Genomic DNA, 24,164 nt, shown 5'->3' with positions numbered 1-24,164 from the left:
ATACCCTCTAGCTCCATCCATGTTGTTGCAAAGGGCAAGATTTCATTCTCTTTCATAGCTGAGTAATATTCCATTACACACACACACACACACACACACACACACCCCTACCTCACATCTTCTTTATCCATTCATCTGCCAGTGGACACTCTGGTTGCTTCCATATCTTGGCTATTGTAAATAATGCAGCAATAAGCATGGGGTGCATATAGCTCTTTGAATTATTTTTGTTTTCCTTGGGTAAATACGCAGTAGTGCAATTATTTCTATCCCTAATTTCTTTGAGGAAATTCCATACAATTTTCCACAGTGGCTACACCAGTTTGCATTCCCACCGACAATGCATGAGGGTTTCTTTATTTTCCACATCGTCAGCAACATTTGTTATTTCTGGGCTTTTTGAGTCTAGCCCTTCTGACAGGTGTGAAGTGATAGTTCATTGTGATTTTGATTTGCATTTCCCTGCTGATCAGTAATGTTGAACATCTTTTCGTGTGTCTGTTGGCCATCTGGATGTCTTCTTTGGAAAAATATCTATTCAGGACCTCTGCCCATTTTTAAATTGGATTATTTGTTTTTTTCTTTTCTGTACTGAGTTGTTTAAATTCTTTATTTGTTTTGGACATAAACTCCTTAGGAGATATACCATTTGCAAACATCTTCTCTTGTTCAGCAAATTACCTTTTTGTTTTGCTGATGGTCTCCTTTGCGATGCTTTTACATGCCTCTCTCCATGGTTCCATAGCAAAACTCTATGGCTTTCTCCAAAAAACAAAACAAAACAAAACAAAACAACAACAACAACAAAAACACCTGCTCCTCCAGCTCTCCTGTGCCCCCGACTTCCACATTTCTGCTTTTGCTGGTCCCTCCCCTGGGATGGCCCCTCCGTCCCTGTTTTCCTGACTGACTTGTGCCTGTCCTTCAAGACTAGGCTCAGGCAGGGCTTTCTACAGAAAGCCTTCCTTCACCCCAGGACGGATGTGTTGGCTTTGGTGGGCACCCCAATCACCCCTACCTTACATCTACCCCCCACTGTTGAGGGCTGCCTCCTAGCCGTGAGCCCAGGCACAAGGCTCTCACCACACATCTCTGGCATGATCTCTGCCAAATGCTTATTTAATGATGAGTAAGTCCCTACAGGAAAAAGACGAGGTGAAACATCATAAGCCAGCAATCCAGACCTTTTGTTCCTAGGCATTAAATTACAAATTCTACTCTTCAGAACTCCATTGTTCTCACTAGAGTCCCATATAACCACATTCCATTATATGGCAATGTAACGGATTACTAGATTTAATTATAACAGGATAATTAATGTCAAGGTATTGCCCGTTTGGACATAAATATTAAATATTACCTTCAGTGTAACTGTTCTCTAACTGTGTGCTTACAGTGCTTAGAAACACCAGTTTTTGATGAGAAGTGCCTCTGTTGTGAGGGAAGTGACATCAAGGAGAACACCAGGTTTGCAGGCTGCCAACTGTCCTCGAGGCAGCACGCCTCCTTCCTGGCTTGAGGGTGGGCTCCCAGCATCCCTGACCCTGAGGTGGGTTCCATGTCTCACACACCCCCGTGCAGACCCCCTATCTTACCTCACTCTGGCTAAGCCGAGGTCCTTAGGTAGAGGAATTTCTCAAGGGATCTGCCCAGGCCCGTTGGGAGGTCCCTGAATCACATATCCCTTTATGACCTCACTTTCCCACCAAAACGAGGAAGAAGAGCAACCACAAGGAGTAAAGGACTCTCAGAGGTGATGACAAGGCAGAGACGGCACAGCCCAAGTCAGGGGGTTGCTAAGCTTGCTGCGGAACAGGAAGGCCCCACCTTGGGACTCCATCCTTCCGGCACGCCCTCTCCTCCAGCCGCCTCACAGACTGGCTGGGGCTCCTGCCTTACGGTGACTGGGATTTCATTCTGTGCCTTGATAAAAACACAGCCTCCTGTCAGTCACCTTCAGGCCACTCTCAAATGGCATGCCATGACCCAACCGGAGGATGCAGTACCCCACCCTAGCCCCTCTGTCACCCTGAATCCAGCCGAAGCCTCCTCTAGATTTCTGGACCACTTATATCAGAGCCCTGGGCAGCCATGTAAGAAATCCTGCCATCCTAAGGTCACCCTGCTGTGAGGAAGCTCAAACCAGCCTATTCAGACAAACCATGGGAAGAGGGAGAGATGCCCAGCTGGTCTCCAGCTTCTCTGACCCCTCACTCCTCCAGATCCTGCCACCATATAAGACTGACCACAACTGCGTGTCAGACTCAGAGCCAAAAGCACCGAGCCCCTACCAAAATTAGGATCCACAGAAGACATGAGAGATAATAAAATGATTTTTGTTTTAAGCCACTAAGTTTTGGGGTGGTTTATCCCACAGCAGTAGATAACCAGACCAAAGGTCCAACCTCAGAGCCACAGTAGCTCTCAGATCCTTCTTGACTCAGAGCCAACTTGACTGCAGTTTTCTACACAGCTTTGGTCCTGCTGTAAGACAGAGGATGTTCTGTCCCCTCCCCAATGTGCTGATGCTCCTGGTGCAAACATCTCCCTGAAACAGTTACGTAGACCCCACAACCACAGCCCCCACAAACACAGGGATTCCCGGGCCCCTTTAATCCCACACAGCAGGGGCTCCTTGCCCCTAACCCTGCTCTCAGCCATCAATGCAGAAACAAAATAAAAATTGCCTTTGAACATGCTATGATGGGATAAAACCTCTGGGTTACTCATGTCTCCAAGTAAGACAAAGATAATGCCAAAGACAGTGAGAATGAGAATGTACTTCTCAAATGAGAAGCACAAGCTGCATCATCGCCATCATCATCATCACTATCATGGTCAACTTCATCATCATAGCCATTATCTTCCTTGCCATCATCACTGTCAGTATCTCATCATTGCCATCCTCACTGTCATTATCACCATCATCACCATCATCACCACCACTGCCCCTATTGTCATCATCATCATCACCATAACTATCACCATCATAGCCATCATCAGCATCAGCATCATCACTGTCCTCACACCACTCCCCCATCATCATCAACACTACTGGCATCATCATCACCATCACAGCCATCATCACCAGGAATGTGTACTGAGTACCCACTGTGTAGTAGAAATTTGTCTGCCATCTTGTCATGATGTAGTTCAGCCTATGTGCTACCAGCCCCACCTTAGAGATGAGAAGACAAAGGATTGGTGCAGTTTTATAATCTGCCCACAGCCATCAGCCATAAGGGCAGTGCTAGGATTCGAACCTCAAATGCACTAACTCCAAAGGCCATGCACCATCTTACCTCCCCTGGCTCCTCTCCCCTCAAGTCCACTCCATGGCTTCTCATCCTAAGTTTCTTTAGAAATATTCCACTGGATTGGGCACCTGGATGCGCATCTGACTCTTGATTTTGGCTCAGGTCATGATGTCAGGATCATGAGATCGAGCCCCATGTTGGGCTCCACACTTAGTGTGGCGTCTACTTGGGATTCTCTCTCTCCCTGTCCCTCTGTCCCTCCCCTACTCAGGGAAAAAAGAAAAGAAGTATTCCACTGGAAACCCCAGGTCCCCAAGTACAGTACAACTTCGTAGTGCCTTAGTCTCTGCTCCTGGAAAATGGGAGTGGTGACAACAGCCTAGCTCTGAACTGAGCATCAGATCAGAGTGAGGGACACCGTGCCATGGGAGGGAACAGGACACAGTCATTCACTCTAGGTCAGACAATACTGGGCAGTTGTTCCATACATTGCCTATTTTGAACTTCACCACAACACTGGGGTAAGCAGGCAGAAGCTTCCCCATTTTGTCAGTGAGCTCAGATTCAGAGAGTGAGCCCAACTGTGTAATTTCCAAGCCCTTACTCCTTCTGTTGCCTCAAATGTCCTCCCCACTTGAGGACAGGTCCCACGTGCTACACACCAAAGCCCCGACCTGACCCCAGTGGGAGAAGCAGAGCTGTTTCCAGCACAGATGTGTTTGCTCTGCATTTCCCAGGGCAGGTAGCCATTCTGAGCGGGGCTCTTTTCTCCCTGAAAGAAACGGCAGACACGCGGAAGAGAGACGCATAGCCCTGGACCAGATTGTCCCTGTTCAGCCTCTCCCTGGCTGCAGAGCCCAGTCTGGGCGCCCAGCTAGCTTATTATGCAACTTCCCTTCTTTTGGAAGCTAAAACTTGCCAGATTTGAAAGGACACCTCCTTTCACAGAAAGAAAAAGTTATGATTTTTTTTTAAGTGGCCACTGAATTAAATGTGCAAACAGCATTCCCCATTACACAGAAAAAAGGAGTTTTTCCCACCTTTTATTTGCCTCTCCGGTTTCCCACTATACCTAGGCTATAGTCATGTCCCCTGATGGGACTATGGGGCCGGCCCTGTGGGCTAACCCTGGGGGTCTGAGCACCTGGAAAGCAGCAGTTGGATGTGGAAGGGAACAGTGGGGGATGGGTGGGAGGCCAGGCTGAGCAGCCTGGAGTGCTTGGTCCCAGCCCACTGCAGCCCTTCAGCATCCTCCTCCGTGGGCCTGGCAGCGGTTGAGTCTGGAGTCCAAAACTCGGCCTCGAGGTAGCAGAGCCAAGGGACCCAGACCATGTGCCATGCCAGGCCTGCCTACCCACCCCCAACACTGCAAGTTCCCCAGGGTCTGGAATGAGTGGCAGGAATAGGATTGGAATCCACTGGGTCACAGCAGGAGAAGGGGCACTACCCAAGTCTATCCCGTTATAAGGGAAAAGTGACAACCCAAACCCAAAAAGCAGAGGTCACAGCTGTGGCCACAAAGTCATGGCCTAGAACCTACAGGGGATGCTGAGAGCCGGGTAGGGGAGGTGGGGGAAGAGGAGCCACAGTTGGGAGCAGCAAAGGGTGGGATGGGTGGAGGGGGAGTTCCACTTCACTGTCTCCCACTGCACTGGTAGCAGGGGGCATCTCGCAAGCCCCAAAGCGTCATTGTGGAAGCAGGCGGACAAGCTGGGACACATGAGCAAACTGTTCCCTGTCATAGGCACATACAGAGCATAATACAGCATTTGGTGGTCCAAATGTGTTTACGTATTGGCACACATGCAAACGAACGGAGGCCCACAGGGGCCGAGGCCTGCACTGGGCTCAGCAGCGGTCCTGCCAGACGCCCACTAGGGACCTGAGGAAAGTGAGTCGTGGTCAGGTTGGCTGTTGCCGCTGCTCGCGTGAATTCCCTGGTGAAGAACAGAGGAAAGATGGTTCTGTAAAGAGTGTGTCCTCTCAGCCCTTCCAGAAGGAGAGTCCTTGGAGCAGCAAGGCCATCAGGCCCATTGTCACACACATTAATAAAATGCAAAGCTCTTTAGGCTGACTGCTTGCACCCAGCAGGAAGCCACCATGGGGGGCTGCTAGGAGGCTGTGCTTATCCCTGTGAACTCCCTGAGTGAGATGTGAAGCCAGGCCCGCCTGATTTCCCACAACTGGGGACCAAGCAGAGAGCGCCAAATGGGGCCACCCACCCAGGGCCCCCTGCCCTCCCTGTGGCCCCAGCAAGAAGAGGGTGCAGAAGGAGCACCTCACCCTGAGTAGCCCTGCTCAGCTCCCCAAACATCGGTTCCCTGTGGCCTGACAACTATGATCTACCATCTCCTTAGAACTTCCACGTCCCTGAGCTACTTCCTGTCAGAGCAAAAGAATGGCAGAGAGGACACCCTCAGCCCGGTCCCTTTCCAGATCTTACTGCTGACCTGCTCACAAACCTTCCCATCAGACTGAAACCAAGTCCACAAAGTCCTACAGTGGCCGAAGAGGTCTTCTGGGCTCTGACCTCAGGTCCCTCCCCACGTTCCTTTCCCACCACTCTCCCCTGACTCGCCCTGTACCAGGCACCCCCTCACCCCCATGGATCCTCCAGCATGCCAAGCTCATTCCACCCTCAAGACCCTGGCACATGCTTTTCCATCTTCTGAAATTGCTCTATAGCCAGAACTCGCTTGATGGGTTCCATCACACCCTTCTGGTCTCTCTGCAAACACCTGGTCACACCATCCCTGACCACATCTAAAATGGCGTCCCCACCAAACCACTCTCTTCTTACCTTGCTTTGCTTTCTTCAAGGAGGTTATCACTACCTCAATCACTTGGACATTATTCATTTATTGATTTAGTGACAACCCCCTGACTCCACCAGAATGTCAACTCCTTGAAGTCAGGGACCTTGTCTGTCTCAGCCACTTGGTGTCCCCAGTACCCACAATAGGGCCTGATTCACACTGGCTCCTCAATGAACATTTGTTCCATTAGAAGACATGCAAACTGAGACTTGGACAGGCACTAGTCTGTAGGTGGCAGCATCCCAGGCAAGCATGGGCTGGGCTGGGCTGGGCTCCGATACTTACTTCCTGGGGCTGTAGGCTCACTGCCTGTTCTTCTAAACCATATTTCATACCCAAGAAGGGACCAACCTCACCTCTCAGGTGCTTCCCCAGTGCTCAGAAAGGGCCCAGCAGAGAAGCTCAAGGAATTACCAAGTGCATTAGTCAGGCCTTTAAGAAACTGTCCAGTTCCTCTTATCAGACTCAGTAGCTCTCTGCTGCCCTGGAAAGCTAGAACACCCCTGAAGGGAGAGCTACCCACCCTGGGACAAGGAATGAGCAGCTTCACTGTGGAGCCCCATGAAGGACACAGACCAAACCCGGTGGTGACCCTCTGTCTAGAAAACTGACCTCCACACACTTAAAGACCAAGACTTTCCTGTAAATACAAAGAAAGGTCCTAAGGCAGGTCAGCAATTCCCTGGCACCGACCAACAAGGATAAGAACACTGGCTGCACGGACAACGAGGGGGGGCTGGAGGATCCAGGAGAAAAACAGGAATTCTCAGGAACACTGCACGAAGAATGATTGCTGGCACCTAGTGAGAAAACCCTGGAAGAAGAGAACGGGGCTCACGTCGTGCCGTTCCCATATTTAATATGCTTAAGTGGACAGCGTATAAGCCATAAATCAGATGTTTCCACTCAATGGTCTGCAAGCTGTATCAGCCCACCCCAGGCAGAGCTGGCCAACAGAGAGCTTAGAATTGCTGTCATTAGTTGCCAACATTTAAAAATGAAGAGATTTCACAGAAAAGTCCAGATTTCTGGCTCCTGAGACACAGAATGCACTGGCCGTACCAGGCCTTCACGGGGGAAGCTCAGTGGGGCCTGCCCGACTGTGCCCTTCAGGGAAGGATGGGCCCCCCCAGGCACCCACAGTTGCTACACTGCTGGTCCTTCTCACAGCCCACCTGCTCTGCCCTGCACTATCCCTGCCTGCATGTCGTGGGCCTTCAGATCTGTGACTTGGCTGTACCTGGCCGGCATTCCAAAGGGATGGTTTAGCCATTCTTACCTGATCCTCTGGCTGTCTTCAAAAGCCCCAGGTTACACAATAGCCAAGAGTGGTCCAGATGGTTACGTGGACTGGATGGACCCACGTGGCCGCCGCAGAGCAGCAAGAGAACGGCAGACACACTGCTCCCTTGCCCACCCCATGGGCCGTGCTAGCCACAGAGTTGTCTCCAACTGGGTGCTCGCTGCTGGGCGCCTTGTTCTGTTGCTCGTGGTTCTTCCCAAGTCCAGTCCAGCTTGGTAGCTCTTTCAGAGCAGAGCCTGGGTCTTTCCCCACCAAAGAACCCAGTGCAAGGGGTCCAGGGAGAGGGCCCCGTTCGTTGTGTCTTGCTGAGGGCTGCCACCCGACAGGCTGTGAAAGGAGGGTTTCTCTTTCCAAAAGTAACTTTGCAGGCAGAAAGCACCAACAGCTCTTCCTCCTCCTGTGAGCCTAGCCACGAGCAGCCCTGAGAAGCCACCAGCCGCTGTGCATGCTTGGACAGGCAAGCGAGAGCCCAGATGGGAGGCGCCCTGGGCTCTCCTTCCTGCTCCTGCGCAAGACCTGCATGTACCCAGCCAGCACAGGGAGCCTGTGCGGGGGAGGGGAGCACTGAGAGGCCCCCTGCTCCCCCCCCTTCCCCCCCCCACCGCCCCGTAATCTGAGAGGCCAGGCCTCAATCCCAGCTGCACTGGCTGAGGGCCGTGAGCATCTTGTCACGTTTTGCTAGCCCCATCCCCTACCACCCAGGGGGCACCCTGCACCCGGTTTTCCTCACCTGGCTCCGGAAGCTATACTTTCCCACAGAGATCGTGCAAGGTGCCTTCCCATGGGGCTGGCCAAAGCACGGCTCCTCAGACCCATTACCACATCTGCCCTTGACCTGGCAGCGGCCCAGGCTGGTTCCACGATCTCAGCCATACACTCTCCACGGACGCCATAACAAAGCCACATTCACAGAGTACAGCCCTGGGGCTTTATCTCATTTAAACCCCACCGCAACCCTCAGGGAAAGGAGTATTATCCCAGTCTACAGACCAGTAAACAGGCTCAAAAGGACGTCCCCGGCAGTGAGCAGGGGCCGGTGTGTCTTGCTGTTCCAGAGGCAATCCCCCATCTCCGTGCTGACAGCAGCTCTCACCCCCGAGGAACGGCCCCCACCGAAGCAGCTGAAGTGCTCAGCATCCCTCTGCAAGGAAATGAATCCGTGCGGTGTGGGAAGGAGGAGGGCGAAAAAGCGGACACACTCAGGTCTTCTGCCCCATCCCTTGTTGCCAAAATTAAAGTGGTTCCCGTCCCGCCACCTGGTGGGAATCCAGCCTCTGCCCTCCACACCTGCCAGCACACCAGGCCTTTGTGGCCGGAGCTGGGGCTCCATCGACGTGTGTTTTCCTCGACATCCCACTCCCATCTGGTTCTTGTCTCCCACACCTCCACACGGCTCTGTCACAGCAACTTCTTTCTCCGCAATCTCCATGGCTGCAATCGTGCCCTTGTCCCTGGCTTTCTCACCCTGACGTCACTCATGGATGCAGACACTGAAGACACACAAGGAACACACCGCAGGGACGGAGATGCCACAGCAAACAGCGGAGAAATGAGCATTAGACACACCTGTTGATAGTTCATCAACCGTGCCCACTTCTCCCTTTGGTGAGCTGACCCAGCAGCAGGTCACCATGACAATCCCTAACGTTAACCACCAGCGCGTTTCAAAATTTGGAATGTCGGCCTTGCCTGGAGTCAAGAAGATTTTTCATTGTTCTTGCTGCTCTAAGTGCTCCATATCCTTAAATTTTCTAAGACTTATCTGTCTCCCTATCTACACAACAGTTACTGGGGACCCTCGGATGGCCGGCCCTAGGAAGGAGAGAAAAGAGGAAAGCTGTACTCCAGAATATTTCCCATGCTTAATTCTTAGAGGAACCTGGGGGGTCAAGTATCATTATCAATCCACCGTATACATGGGGGAGCAAAACTCAGAAAAGCTCCATGGTGAGGACATGGGACCTGAACCAGTCTGTCTGCAACTTGGCCCCATTGACCACCTGGCAGAAGGGTTAAGGAAATCACCTCAGACTCTCTGGTGACCTTGGGGCAAGGAAGCTGCTCTTCTGGTTACTGAAGAGGGAGTTAGAGGCAGCCTGCACATCCCCTCACACTCTCTGCAGGTGTGGTGGCAGAGACAGGACCGTGGAGTCCAGGGGATGCTCTCTCAAAGGTGCCCAGTCCATGGGGCACCTGGGTGGCTCAGTGGGTTAAGCTTCCGCCTTCAGCTCAGGTCATGATCTCAGGGTCCTGGGATCAAGCCCCACATTGGGCTCTCTGCTCAGCAGGGAGCCTGCCTCTCTGCCTACTTGTGATCTCTCTCTGTGTGTCAAATCAATAAATAAAATCTTTTAAAAAATTAAAAAATTTTACATTTTTTAAAAAGGTTCCCAGTCCACCTTCCCCATATCCCACCTGCTCCTCAGTGGCAAAGTCCATCAGATGCACCCTTGAGCATGTTCTAGGAAGAAAATGGGCTTCCCTTGATCTGTCAAGACAACAAGCTTCCCCCTCCTCCCAGTGCCATGTAATGAAGCAGAGCCAGGCTGTGAGTCAGGAAGTTCTGAACTCACATCCGAGCTGTGTCACTAGACCTGGGAGCATGAGCAGGTCCCTAAGCCCCCAGGTTCCAACACTCCGCAATAGCCCCTCCTTCCCAGCATCGTAGAGGTGAGCTGAATCAGTGGGTCAGCATAAGCATTCTTGATAAATAAAGGCCTGTTCCAACTCTCCCTCTGGTCCACAACCCTTTCCTCACCACTTTCACCCCCAAGTTGAGCCAGGTTGAAACAGAGTAGGAGAAAGGAGACACGTGTTTCCCCATCACCCACACAGCCAGGGGACACCTGCTTGTTCCTAGGAAGCTCATCTGCACAATGGGGCGGGGCAGACAGATTACAAAAACAGCCCCAACTCCTCACTCTGTAGTGTACCTACCACCCCTTTTGCAAAGTGACTTTGCACTTCCCCCATGAGGGGTTTCCCGGGAGCTCTCTTCCCTTGCCCCTTAAATCTGGGCTGACCTCTTGGCTGGCTTAGGCCAAGAGACCTACAGAAGCAACAAGGCACTGGGTCTGAGCCCCGGCCTCGAGTGGCCCAGAGCCCTTGTATCTGCCTTCTTGGAACTCTGCTGCTGTCACAGGAGTAAGTGTGGGCCAGCGTGTGTGACAATGAGAGACCCACAGCCTGGTCACTCCATCACCCTAACTTACAGCCAGCCAACCACTCTCCTAACCAGCCGGTTCCAGCCACACAGTCAGCTGACCACAGAGGCATCCACAAGCCCAGACGAGATCAGTTGCATCGTACCCAGGTCTGCTGACTATGAGGCTGACGAGTAACAACAAAGGCTCATTGTTTCACGACACCGAGTTTCGGAGGGGTTTGTTACACTGCTCCAGCTCACGGATGCAGAGGCCTTCTCTCCTCCCAGCTGCCTGGCAGCTTGGGCACAGGTGGCAGGTGACCGAGGCCAAGTTCTTGCCGGCACTGACCGAAAGCCCCATTTGGGAGCGTGCAGAGGATGACAACAGATGTGGGCTGTACGGCACAGAGAGCTGCTGGGAGATGAATCCAGGCAACTGGGATAACCTCGCCTCACCTCTGCCTCTCTTGATGCAGCTCAGCCTTTCTCTGGCTTCCCGCAGTGCTGGGGAGAGTCTGCTGCTGCTTCCCTGCTGGGCTCCCCCCTCAGCCCTTCAGTCAACAAATGGGCTGTCTCACCACCTCAGGGGAGGCCCCCACAACCTGAACACCCTCGGGGATCCGGGAGCAGAAAGGGTAACTGAGTCATTCCACGGCCGTAGGCTGCTTCCCTCCGTAAATGCCTACTTCTCAGGGCTGCTGGCTTCCTGCTACTAATAAGCCACAGAGGCGCCCACAGGGAGGAAGTGACACTTTGCTGGCTATTTAATGGCCGACGAAGGAAGGGAAGAACACCAAGTGTCTCCAAGCCCACGCTTTAGGTTCACGATCTCACTCTTTGACCCCAGGAAGGAGCAGACAGTCCTCCCAGGCAGCCGAGGAAGACCTTCCTGAGCCCCAGGAATGGGTGGCATGATTCAAAAGTCAACTCAAAATAGAAACAGCCCTCAACCAGAAAACAAACACCAGTAAGACCCAGCCACAGGCAAGCATTCTTCCTTGATGTGGGCTTGGATGCCCCTTGGAAATATTAAAAATCAAACATGAAGTTCTTCCAAACACCGGCTTACTCAGGTGCCCCTGCTTGGCCAGAGCACTAGGAATATATTTGGTCTGCCCACTGGGGAACGCAGCTTCTAGAAAACATTTGCACGTGCACAACAGAGGTCAAAGCTCCTGGGATTCCACCCTTCATTCACCCATGTGCCAACCATCAACCACAGGCTCTGAAAAAGCGATTCACAAAGATGAACCTGTCCCAGCTCCTGCCCTCACATGTTCCTAGGTCCCATGGGAAGGGAAGTACAAAGAGTCACCGCACAAGTGGTGGGTACGATGCAGACCTAGAGATGACAGGGGCAATGGAGGTGTGCTCAGAATGTGGCATGTCCCACAGGGAAGGAACCCACGAAGGCCTCCCCAGCATGCAGGGAGATTTGCAAGGATTGAGGGCAATGAGGACAGAGAAGGAAGGAGACAGTGGCCATAGACTCTGCTCCCTTCCCATCTCAGCCAGGCCTGAAGTCTTGGTTGCCTTGACCATCCCTTGAGCTCTGAACCTACCAGAACAAACTCAACATAATATCTCTTGCTCATGAGCTCATCTCTAAGAATTTCTAAGGGGAAAAAATGAATTTTTCAGACTCCTAGCACTTTTTCTGAAGTACTAAGGCTTTAAAATCTGTAAACAGTAGGATATAATTAAATGCAAATGCAGAGCCACATTTAAAAATTAATCTTCTATAATTAATTAGTAATTTAAAATATTCTGGTAAATGATACTTAAATAGCACAGAATTATCCTAGCTCTGAGTGATAAAGTCGCCTGCTGAAGATTTACCATGTTGGAGTAAGAAATATTTGCATATATCATGTGGGACAACAGAACACTGACATTACTTAATCTTCCTTTGCGATAAATGTACTAAAAAGCAAGTCTTTATATTCAAATTGCGGAAGGAAACTCACTCACTGCAGCAAACTCTGAGAAGCAATTGATTTGAAGCCAGGAGCTAACCCAAGTTGTGCTCCCAGTAAGGACTGAACAGGCCTCCAGCCACACTCCTTGCCTGGGAAGCCAGTCTGGGCAGGGGTGAGGAGGGATAGCGCGAGTGGCCCTTTCCACCTCTGTTCCTTCTATTCACCTATTCCTCCCAATCTGGGTGAAAGGGGACCCCACTCTCAGAGCAATGAGGAGCTGTCCTACCCCTAAGCTGTTCCCCTCACTATTTCTTCTCCCATCCTTCTTGCCGCCATAAAAAGATCACGGAGACCCGTCTAACTACAAAGGTAACGGTCACCTGCTGCGACCATCACGTGGTAACAGCCATGTCTTTCCCAACATTGCAATGCCTTCCCCAGCTGCTTTGACACCAGCAGTGCCTTTATGCTGGTGTGTGTGTATGTGTATGTGTGTGTGTATGTGTGTGCATAGTTATGCCTAGAACTGCACGGGGGGGCACAAGGGATGGGGGGGTGGGTTGTTCCTATTAGACTGTGCTCATCTGAGGGTGTGTTTGTATCAGCCATGTGGCTGGCCAGCGGTATCACTGTATCAGCCTGTGTGCATGTGTGTGTGTGTGTGTGTGTGTGTGTGTGTGCGCGCACATGTCCAGTCTCCCACACCGGCCTACACTGCTGCTTATCGTCAAGCCTCTCCCAAGACACTCACCTCTCTGCACAGTGCTCTCCCCTACTCTGTACCAAAGCTGGGCCTGGGAATGTCCCCACCCACAGGAGCAGCCACTCCTTTGCTGGCCCACTCAGGCCAAAGGCAGGGTTCTTACACAAACTCAAGCTTTGCTAAAGGCAGAAGTTTTAAGACTAAGGCCCTTGCTGACAAGCTGACCAAGCACTTGAAGACAAGCTAAAAGGCAATCAAGGCACACAGGAGAAAACCTCGCTTCGAGCTCTTTCTATCGGAGGGAAGAAATACAAATATCCATGCCTTTTTTCCCTCAGCCGCCATTGTGGGCCAGCCTTGTGCTGCTCTTGGAAGATACAAAGGTGGACACCATCCGGTCCCTGTCCACGAGGGGCTCACTTTACCATGGGACAGACAGGCTGCCCAATATCCACGGGCGCCCTGATGGTGCCCGGGCTTCAGGGCCCCAGCAGGCTGCTCTGTTTGCCTCAGGAACTGGGAACAAGGAGTGGCAACTCTTCTCTATCAAGTGCTTAAGTGTTTCAAATAGTTAAGTTTTCTACTCTTTCCAGCAAAACAGAAGAGAGAGGGAAGGGACAGGAGGAAACAAAGAGGATACAAAAAGGAAAGAGGGAAGTCTAAGTCTGAATAGAGACAGGGGCACAGAAAGGACAAGTGAGAGTCCTGGGGCACCCCCCACCCCAAGCCCAGAAGAGGCCTCAGTGGATGAGAAACCTGGGGTGTGCTCACTCAGCCAGCCACTGGGAATGTCCAGCAGGATGAGGGGTGTGATGTGTAGCCACAATATTTCACATCTTGTCAGGTCTCCAGGAGGGGACACCACCTCTGTGTCCCCAACCATATCAAGATATGATTTCTGGTCTGTAGTAGACACCCAATCTGTCCTAAACAGATGGGTGTTTAGGTGGGAGGATGGATAGATGGATGGAAGGACAGATCAACAGATGGACGCATAGATGAACATAAGGACACATGGACAGATGATAGATAGATGGAGGGAATCTGCTCCAGGAAGAGGAGATGACACCCAGGGCCAAAACTGAGTGTGCACTGGAGGTCTCTCCATCAAATCTGGCCTGAAGGAGAAAGAACAAACAGTACGACATACATAACCCTCAGCACTGGGGCCATACGGAGCGCTCAGTGAGCTTCTTAGCTTCAAAGACCCCAAAAGGGGCCCCAAGAACAAATTGGTCCTGAAGTTCAGACTCTCCACCCTGGATTAGGGACCCCTTCCTGCTGATACCACAGCCTGAGCCCCAGCCACTCCTCACCTGGCACACCCACCGCGGCAACACAAGAGTCTCTGAATACTCTCCAGACCCCTTCTCCCAGCCGCCACCTTGGCCATGGGGTTAATGAAGGTTCATTCCTGTAGACCCAGCCCCAGTGTCACCCACTCCAGGAAGCATCCCTGACCCTCTGGCCACCCCCATTTCTCCCTAGCCAGAGGGCACCGCTCCATCCTCGGCACTCTCCCAGAACCTGGTCCACAGCTCTGTTCTGACATGTCCGTCCTCCCCATTAAGCTGGGAGCCCCACATGAACAGGGACAATAGCCTCAGTGTCCCACACAGAATCTGGCACACCACTGGGGCTCATTAAATACTGGTGAAATGGAAGAAGGAAACTGGGAGCAGAGGGGGAAGGTTCCAACGGCCACAGACAGGATACCCAGGCAAAGCCTCTGTCCCTCCGCCCCTCTCAGGACTCCCAGGGCCCTGGAGTGAGGACAGCACACACCCCAGCCCCAGCTCCCCTGTCCAGTGATTCAGGCTGACAAGCAACATGAGAAGGGTGTCATAGTGCGTATCACTGCCTACTGAAGCACCACTTAGCAGTGGTCTGGAGATAAACCAAGGCCCAGCTGAGGATAGAATGTGTTCAACTCACTTCCCGGTTGGGATGATTAGAGAGCACTACCTACCCTTACTTGGACCTCTACTGCCAAGCCCAGAGCACAAGAGGCCTGGCTGGAGAAAGGATTCTCTATGCTCTGGGCCCTCAGCAGTGCCCGAGGCCACCCCATGGTGGGCTCCCAGTCCAGGACCAGCATGCTGTTACCCCTGAGCCCAGTCTCCCCAAGGGGAGTCTTTTAGAGACAACGCACTCATGTGGTGGTTGTTTAGACTAGGATGAAATGATCTCAGGGCAGGAAATGTGGATTGGAGACTGAACCGTGAAAGGTGAGGGGATCTTAAAGAAGGACCTATTATCTGAGCCCACGCCCCACCCTCACCCAGTGCCTCAGCCTGCTTGCACCCCTGCTACCCACCCACCACCAAGGCCAGACTCCCCAAACCCCCAGCCAGGATGGCCCCTCATCAAGAGGGATCCCAGAGAGGATGGTAGTGCAGGGGTCCCCGGGCTGAGTCCCCACAGTGAGTGCATGCATCCTGGACACTGGACAGAGAAGCAGCCCCCAGCGTAGCATGGGGACACCTGGCACTTCCCAGGTAGCCAATCTGTGCCACCCAGAACTTGTCACTAATGATAGTGAAAGTGCCAGCCTTGCCAACAGATTCCCATGTGGCAACATGTAGAAGATTTGAGTAGCACCATCTTCCTCCCTCCTCCCATCAGCCGGGCTTTCTGGGTGGGCAAGGGAGAAGTTACAGCCAGGGGAAGAGTGTACACCACGCCTAACACAGTTCATACACGCAGTCCTGATTGGGTACCAAAGCCACCTGTCATCAGTAGCACTAGGGCTCTGAGGCCATTTGCTGGCCCAAAACAGTGTTTTGAGTTTCATAAAATTCAGGACATGTCCTGGCAGTGGATCAGCCTTGTGCACACCCTCTGTCCTTGTCCCAACAAAGGAGAGGTTGGGTCAGTCTGCTGGCAAAGCCCAGGCAGTACCTCCAGGCAGTGGATGAAGCTTTTGTGCTGGGATGGCATGCCCAGGTCCCTCCCAGGGGACCTCCTGGGCTAGCCAGCAGTCCAGGTCCCGTAGCCTGCCGGAGTCCGGAAACCCCTCCCATACCCCGTTTAGTACATACACTAAAATTCTTGGAGCATAAGTGCCCTGAAAACCTCTGCCAGCTTGTGGACGGAGGCTGCTGAACCACGTCCTCCCACGAGAAGGTAGCACACCTCAACTGCCCACCACCATCATCACAGCAACATGGCAGCCGGAGACTCCGGAGTGGGTCACGTCTGGACTTGACTCCTGCTGAGTCCCCCTGGTGGCTACCCACGGGACCTGAAGCAACAGGGAACTTCCTGGACTTCAGTTGCCTTGTGTGCAAAAGTGTGAACATTAGGGAAAGCACACAAAACACCCACAATGGGTAGCCAGGACATGACACCCGCCCCCCAACCCAGCCACCCACCCTGATAGGAAATCAAAAACCAGGACTCTGACCAGCTAAAGCTGAAGGCACAAACTCCAGGTGCCATCCTCCCCCATAGTCTCTGGCCACCCCTCCCAGGGGCTTGCCACTCTTGCCCAACACTAAGAGCGGCCACTCCTGGGGCATCTGGGTGGCTCAGTGGGTTAAGCCTCTGCCTTCAGCTCAGGTTGTGATCTCAGGGTCCTCGGATTGAGCCCCACATCAGGCCCTCTGCTCAGCAGGGAGCCTGCTTCCTCCTCCCTGTCTGCCTGCCTCTCTGCCTACCTGCGATCTCTGTCAAATAAATAAATAATATCTTTAAAAAAAAAAAAAGAAAAAAAAGAGTGGCCACTCCCAGAGCAGGTCCAGTTCCGCAGCACCCAGCAAAGCCAAGACTTTGCAAACGCAGGCGGGGTGCGGGGGGTGGGGATCAAGAAGGCGCCAGGCCCAAGCCAAGCCAAGTATTTCCAACACTGCAGGAGTTTGCATAATGAACCACTTGGAAATAGTATCTTTAGGCCAGTCTTGTTTACGTGTTAAATCCTTGCAGGGCCTAGAAACAGAGCATGGGCTGAATTCATCTAGAAGGGAAACAATATGTAAGTGGAAGAGAACAGATGTTTCCCGAGAAGCTATGTACCACAGGCTTCAGCTGGCCTCTTGCCTCCTTCCTCCCTCCTTTACAGATGAAGAAGCTGAGGTCACACAGGTGAGGCAAAGCAGCCAAGGTCACAGCAACAGGAAGTAGAGGAGCCTGGACTTGACCCCAAATCTGTTGAACTCCAAAGCCAATATTCTTCCCACTCCGAAGCTTCACGGCGGGACAGCGGCAAGGCAGAAAGGAAGCAAGGGCAGGAGGCAAGGGACGGGCGAGAAGAGAGATGGAGAAGGCCCGCGACCGGATTAGCAGACACCATCACTGGAGCCGGCCCCGGCCCGGGGAATTTAGCGAGGAGAAAAGCCATCCTATGAGCAGACACTGGCACACACCCTGCTGGGAACATTCTGAGAAAGCCGGACACATTAGTGCGGCTAATCCTAGGCTTCCCATTACTAGCCTGAATCACTTCCTACAGGGAAACGTGTTCCAGAGAAAATGCCGAGTGCCGACAGGACATCACAGGCTGGCTGACCACCGGCGTGAGCCAGGGCCTGATTAGCCAAGGGCTGCAGGACTGCCAGCCAATGTGCCAAATTAAGCGTTCAGAATTTTAAGTTCCCCAGCAGTGGGCTTCGGGCTGGTTCCTGATATATAAGGTAGCATTTTGAGTAATAATTAATTAGAGGAGAAAGCGGAATAAGCAACCAAAGTACATCAAATGGAATTAGTATAATTCTGCCTTTCTCTTCATTTTCCTTTCAATCAGAGAGAGCCAAGTAGGTGACTGGGGTTGGAGAGGAAATCGCAGACCGCATTGGGCCACCCTGCGACCCCTTCGGGCTACGCCTGCTCCCAGGCACACCACGCCCCCAGCACACACACCCCTCACCCCGGGCTCCCCCATGAAAACCAACCCAGGCCAGAGAGGGACCTGCCAACTCCAGTTCGTCACCTTCCTGCCATCAGACCATCAGGGCTGCCAGCATAAGCCAGCTCAGAACATATTTCTAGTTGTCTATTCTCAACTAAATTACTAAATTCTAAATTCTTTGTTACTAAGTTCTTTGTTAAACTGATGGGCCCTGTCTTCCTTGGAAGGCCCTAACCCTTAAAAAGGCATTAAAAAAAAAAAAAAATCACTGGTTAGCTTAGGTACCAAAAATATCAGCCTGTGCACCAAGTATCATTTGCTAATGTGCAACCGACACCTCCTCCAGGTGCTAGCAAATACCAAAGGCAGAGCTGCCCACCTCTGCAGAAACCTGAAAATTTATTTTATCCCTAGAGGCTTATACCTGCCAACAAAGAGGGGAAATTTAAAACAACGATACAAAGAAACAACAGCCCAAGTTTTGCCTCCAAAATCTCCAGCAGTCACCTGTGAATAGGCTTCCCGCCAGCTGCCCCCAGCCCCACTGTCCAGGTAGGCCTGGGGTAACCTGCTGGGGACCAGCTAGGAGCCAAGCTGTGCTCAGGATCTAACTCTTTCCGGCTTGTGCCAAACACCCAGCACCTAGGAGTCCCCACACCCATTTTGGCCATGCATGAACGGACGGCACCTGTGGTGCACCTTGGCACCCTGGGCAGAGCCTCCTGCGGCCCCAGGCCCCACCACCTACCTCGTTGATGAAGGAGTGGGCCCCCTGCGGGCTGAGCAGGAGGATGGCGCGGCGTAGCGTGTCTCGGTAGCGGTTCAGCTCCTCCGTCTTCATGGTGGTGAAGAGGCTAGTGAACACGTGGCTAATGTTCTTGTCCACCTTTTGTAAAGAGACATCAAGGCCCAGCCGTGAGGCCTGATCCAGAAAGCTTTGGAGCCCACGGATATCTGAGCAGCGGAGAAAGGGGAGGAAAGAAGGATCTTTAAGCAGGAAGGATCTAACCCCAACGCCCCCCACTAGCTACGGGCCACTGCCATAAGCCAGGGCGCACGTCTGCCTCAGTGACCCCTGAACAGAAGTGGGAAAACATCAACATATCTATTTGGCGGCAGCGCCCAGCCCCAGGCGAAGAGCCTCCCACCACGAGGAGCATGCCCTTTGTTCCAACAGGTCCTGTTGGAAGTCCTTTGTGATGACTTCTCTTTCTCTCCCCACTGTTTCCACCCAATGAGAACGAAACTTCTGGCAGCTCTGTCCTCGAGGCTATGTGCAGTGGTGGTCCCTGACCCTGGCCCCAGTTCCCTGCACCTTCCTCTGTGCTCACGGCCTAGCAGGTAAGCTAAGGCCACTGCCCCAACCTTGGCCCAGCTCCAATCCCATGACTGAACACCCCGCCCTCACACCCCAGCCCTGAGGCTTGGGACCTGTCCAGTTCCAGTGGCCTGATTTCCCTAGACGGAACCCCTCTTTCACTCTCTTTCCCACTGGGGTAACTGCCCAAATCCAACCTGAACTTCACATCCTGACTGGTTCAGGGGTGAGCACATGGTCCAAGATGGTCCACCGAGCACCATCCTCAGATTCTGGAGGAGCACTTGGGAGAGAGTCCTGCTCTTTCCTCTGCATCACTAAGAGGTCAGGATGTAAGGCAAGAAGGGAGCAGGGGGAGCTGGAATAAATTACTAGGGAATGAGCATTCAGAAGGTGCTTGGGGCCCAGCTCTACCACATATTAATGCAAACCCACTCTTGTGAGCACCAAGATGCTGATTTTTTTTTTTTTTTAAAACGAGGGCCCAAATCTTCTCTCAGCCCTGCATGAGCCATCTGTCTGCTCCAAAGGGAGACCTCCCCAAGACTGGAGCCAACTCTGAGGCAAGCAGGTATGAAAGTGACACCTGGTTTCAGTGACGTCGTGCATTTGTGAGTGCCTCTGTGCATTTGTGAGTCTGGCTTCTCTTGGATTTTTCTATGAGCCAAAGAATACCCTTTCCTGCCTGAGCCAACTGGAGCAGGATTTCTGCCACTTTCAACCCAAAGTCTCAATCCAGAGGCCACGTTATCAAAGTCTGGGATGTTTCCTTCATCTGCCCATATGTGTATTCCGGCTCCCAAAGACACACTTGTAACGAGCAGCCCTCTTTCAAGGATACTCTGGGCCTGCCCACGCCACACAAGCTGCTCTCTCCCAGAGCCTGGGATGCCCATGGGCTGCCACAGGCATGCCCTGGCCCGTCCAGTCCCCCAAAATCAAATTCACAGTAAACGCTGTTAGTTCAACCAGACTGCTTTTGCCAACCCATTTCTCTCCCAGACTTTCATTTCATGCCCATTCCACACACTTCCTGAGTGTTCCAGGCACCGTGCATGCTGCTGCAGTGGGTCTCAGCTGCCCACTTCGCCAGGATGGCAGGCTCACCAGTAAGTCTAGTCCCAGCTGGACATAACAAGAGAGGTCAAGGAAAACCAAACACAGTGCGAGGGAGACCAGGGGGCATGGTAGCACTGGAGTGCTGGGGGGAAACGTGCAGGGGGGCCCTGTTTCCCACCAGGGGGAAGTTGTAGAATACGCTTTGAGCACTAGCTGTGGACTCCAACACTCAGAATTTAGGATGGTTCCTTAAACACTTGGGCAAATCTTCCAAACACTCTGTGCCTCCCTTTGCTCATCTGTAAGCTGGGGATCAAACTTTCCATGCCCAGTGTGGAGCCTGATGCGGGGATCGATCTCACGACCCTGATGTCACGACCTGAGCTGAAGTCAAGAGTCGGACACTCAACTGAGTGACCCAGGTGCTCCCATATGGGGCTACTTTTAAGACAGAAGCCCTGTTTTCTCATGGAAACAGTCATAAGGTATACGAGATACAGGCGTCTGATAAGCTCACTCTGTCAGTCATTGCTGAGAAACAAACCAACCTCAGACTTAATGACCTAAAACAATAGTCATTTATTATTTGTTGAGTCTGTAGATCAACTGGGAAGTTCTGTTCTAGGCTCACCTGTGCCCCATATGCGGCTGACATATGACTGGAGGCCTGCCTGCTGGTCCACACGTGTCCACCTCCCTCCAGCAGGCCAGCCCAGGGATGTTCCCATGGTGTGGGCAGAATGCATAGACGTCTACTCAGATCTCTGCTGACACAAAGTCACAACCATCTCGTAGGTCAAAGGAGGTCATGTGTCCCAGAGCAGGAGCTCAGAGGGTCTTCAAAGGGACACGGCAAGAGGCTTGGGAGTAGGGAGGCTACTACGAGGGGCCTGAAGGCAGCTAATCCCCCATATTTGGGAATACCATTTACACCACACTGGTTAACAGACAGCTTCTCAGGCAGTACAAGGCACTTGAACTTTCTGCAAGGATCCATCATATATGATGCACATCTGCCCAGTATGATAGCCACTAGCCAGATGTGGTGGCTGGGTACCTAAAATGTGACTAGTGTGAGTGAGAAACGGAGGTGTCATTTTATTTAATTTTGATGAATTGAAGTTTAAATGTAAACAGCCATATGTGGCTAGTGGCTGCTGTACTGGGGAGCCCAGATCGAGGGGGAGGCCATCCTGGGCACAGATGGAAAGCTGCTGCATGCCCAACAGAGGAGGGGCTGTTGGGCACGGATGTCTGCTTGGCGCTGAGATGTTCAAGCATATTACTGGCAGGTGTGAGTTGTGCTGTCCTCAGGAGAGGGAGTGGCTGGTGTTGACACCAGTTCTGAGTTGCTTTAGTTGGGGGTCCCCTCCCCATGTCGCACTTCTGTCCCCCAAACCATCCATGCATGCCTGCCCTGCCGTTCCCTCTGTTTGGCTAGAAATCTCTGAAGAACCTCTCCAATCTTTCAAGGCTTTGGGGTAACAGGTCTCTAGGGGCCCGAGCAGGGTGTGGGGACCGCAGAGCCTCTCTGGGAATCCGAGGGGTGTTGACAGCCAGCGGCCTGTGTGCGGGAAGCCCCTGGTGTTACGGGCAGGACCTACTTTGCAGCTTCAGGGGAGGGAGAGCCAGGTGGGAGCTTGGTGGAGAAAGCCTGTCCTGCTGTCCTGTACCTGGGACCTTTTCCCATCTGACTCTGCGGGCAGAGCCACAGAGACCCCTGTGAGCTGCCAGGCAAGCAGCTCTGGGTAAATGTCTGTGCGCCAGGGGCCAGGTCGCCAATGGGCGAAGCTGGCCAAGGTCAGGGCTGCACTTGAATACCGGTGCCATGGGACGGAATCTTGGTCATGCATTTGCCATCCCTAGAAGGATGCTCAGGGCTCTCACCAGGCACCACCGTGCCCTCCCCATCCTTATGAGCTACTAGGAGGTTGGATTTCTGGGCCTCCCACACAAGGAGCCCCACACACAGCTCCCCCATGGCACCGCCCACGTGGGCCTGAGCAGGAGCCAGTTTGGGCAAGGTCCCTGGTGGCCAGTGAGGCCCCATCCCTTCACGCGGACACCCACGGTCCTCATTGCCCCATGGCTTTGATCTGACCCAGAGCTGAGCACGGCTAGCAGGAGGGTGAGAGCTGACCAGGACAGGCATGAAGGGGGCACATCTACTAGCTCCTACTTCTCTTCAGGCACCTCACAAGGCCATCATGAATCCTTGAAGTGGCCAAGACGAGCCATGTCTGCAGGGCCATGCTTGCTGTGCCTTCCCCCAAGCACATGCACACCGAGGACTCCAGTGTCACTCTGTGCCTGCCCCCTCGCTGCCTGAGTCTGACTGGGCTCCAGGGACCTCACACATCCTGCCGGCATGGCCAGTCCTCCCAAACTGGGGGAGAAGTCCCCTGAGGTCCCCTCCCTGAGGTCCCCCTGCCTAAAATAGGATGGTCTTACTTTCCCAGGGGATAGGAGGCACCATGGCATGCAGGTCACTGCCCGGGACCCACAACACACACAAACAGGCACACTCGGAGAACACAAGCCATCAGACCTCTCCCACCCTATTAGCTGCTCTGTCTCTGCCTTCTGGTCTGGGAAGCCCCTGATGGGACTGAGCCATCAGAGAGAGTTTAAGCTCCCTGTCAGCAGCTGGCTCCCCACACATGGAGGGAGCAATACGGGCTGACGGCAGCGCTCCCAAGGGACCACAGGCCCTGGCTACAACCGCCGGCTCCCACTGAGCTGAAAAGGTCAGCTCTCAGCCTCCAAAGCTCTTATTCAGCTGTACACGGGGTGGGCTGGGGGCAGAGTAACAGCAGAGAGCTCATGCTAACTTTGCAGCCCTCCTGGCATTCCCCGGGAATGGGCCCAGGAAGCCCACTTCTCCAACAAAAGAGAAGTGACGGGGTTTGCAATGACCTTTACCCCCTTCTCCCCCAAGAAATCCAGCTGTCTACTGCCACTCCCCAGGAAGGAAGATTTTTCCAAGAAGGTAGACTAGGGACAGAACTGACACTACTCCCATGGGCAGCAGAATGGGCACCCCAAGAGCTCCTTGACCCCTATGGAGTTCTGGGCCTCGGCCCAAGCCCTCCTCTACAAGCATCTTGTGCATCCTAGTAACCCAGCCGGGGCATCCCTGCTGGTGCAGCTCCCCCAACCAGACCCATTCCCACTGGGAAAGGAGCTGATGGCATCACATCCCCAGCCCCAACCCAGGAAGGGCAGGAAGAGACAAATGGCCCACAGCTCTCCAAGGCTGCAAGGGGGGCAGGAGCCACGGAAAAGGGCATTAGTCATACTTGGGGACAGGGAGAGGCTCCCAGGAAAGACATCCTGCTCCCCAGAGAAAAGCAGCAGTTCAGGGAACATGGGCAATGTGATATGATGGAACACAGCATAGGCCTCAGCTTCCCTGGTCCACCCTCTGGGCTCGCAAGGGATCTGGTTTCCAGAAATCTTTCTAACACCCAAACCTGACAAAGCCATCCAGTGAACACTTATTCCTTCCTTCTTCTCTCCTATATTCACTGAGCGCTTTCTCTGTGTTGGTCCCTCTCCAAGGTGCTGGGAACCGAGAATGACTGAGCCCATGGTGCTCCTGCTGTCACAGAACTTCCATTTCAGGGGTTGGAGAACAGAACAAAACAAATAAACACCATGCTAAATAGATCATTTCCAACAGTGATAAGAGCTCTGAAGAAAACAGATGTTGGGCTAGAGGAACCTGCAGGAGGTGGGAGTGGGAAAAACCTTTGTAAGGAGTGTCCATGAGAAGAAGTCAACTCTGGAAACCTGTCA

At 52.9% G+C, this 24,164-nt stretch overlaps 1 protein-coding gene across 1 annotated transcript in view; it reads right to left on the bottom strand.

The window, feature by feature from the left end:
- GRID1 (glutamate ionotropic receptor delta type subunit 1) overlaps positions 1-24,164 on the bottom strand; it is a gene marked incomplete at its 5' end in the record, with an annotated part of 686,402 nt that overhangs the window by 449,292 nt on the left and 212,946 nt on the right. The window contains one exon of the mRNA XM_080823657.1: positions 18,738-18,943. Coding sequence (XP_080679783.1) covers positions 18,738-18,943 — 206 coding nt within the window. The remainder of the gene's footprint in view (positions 1-18,737; positions 18,944-24,164) is intronic.

Source organism: Martes martes (genome assembly GCF_963455335.1).
Source record: "Martes martes genome assembly, chromosome: 14".
NCBI lineage: Eukaryota > Metazoa > Chordata > Mammalia > Carnivora > Mustelidae > Martes > Martes martes.
The sequence above is the reverse complement of the archived record's forward strand: the minus strand, read 5'-3'. Positions and strand labels throughout refer to the sequence as shown.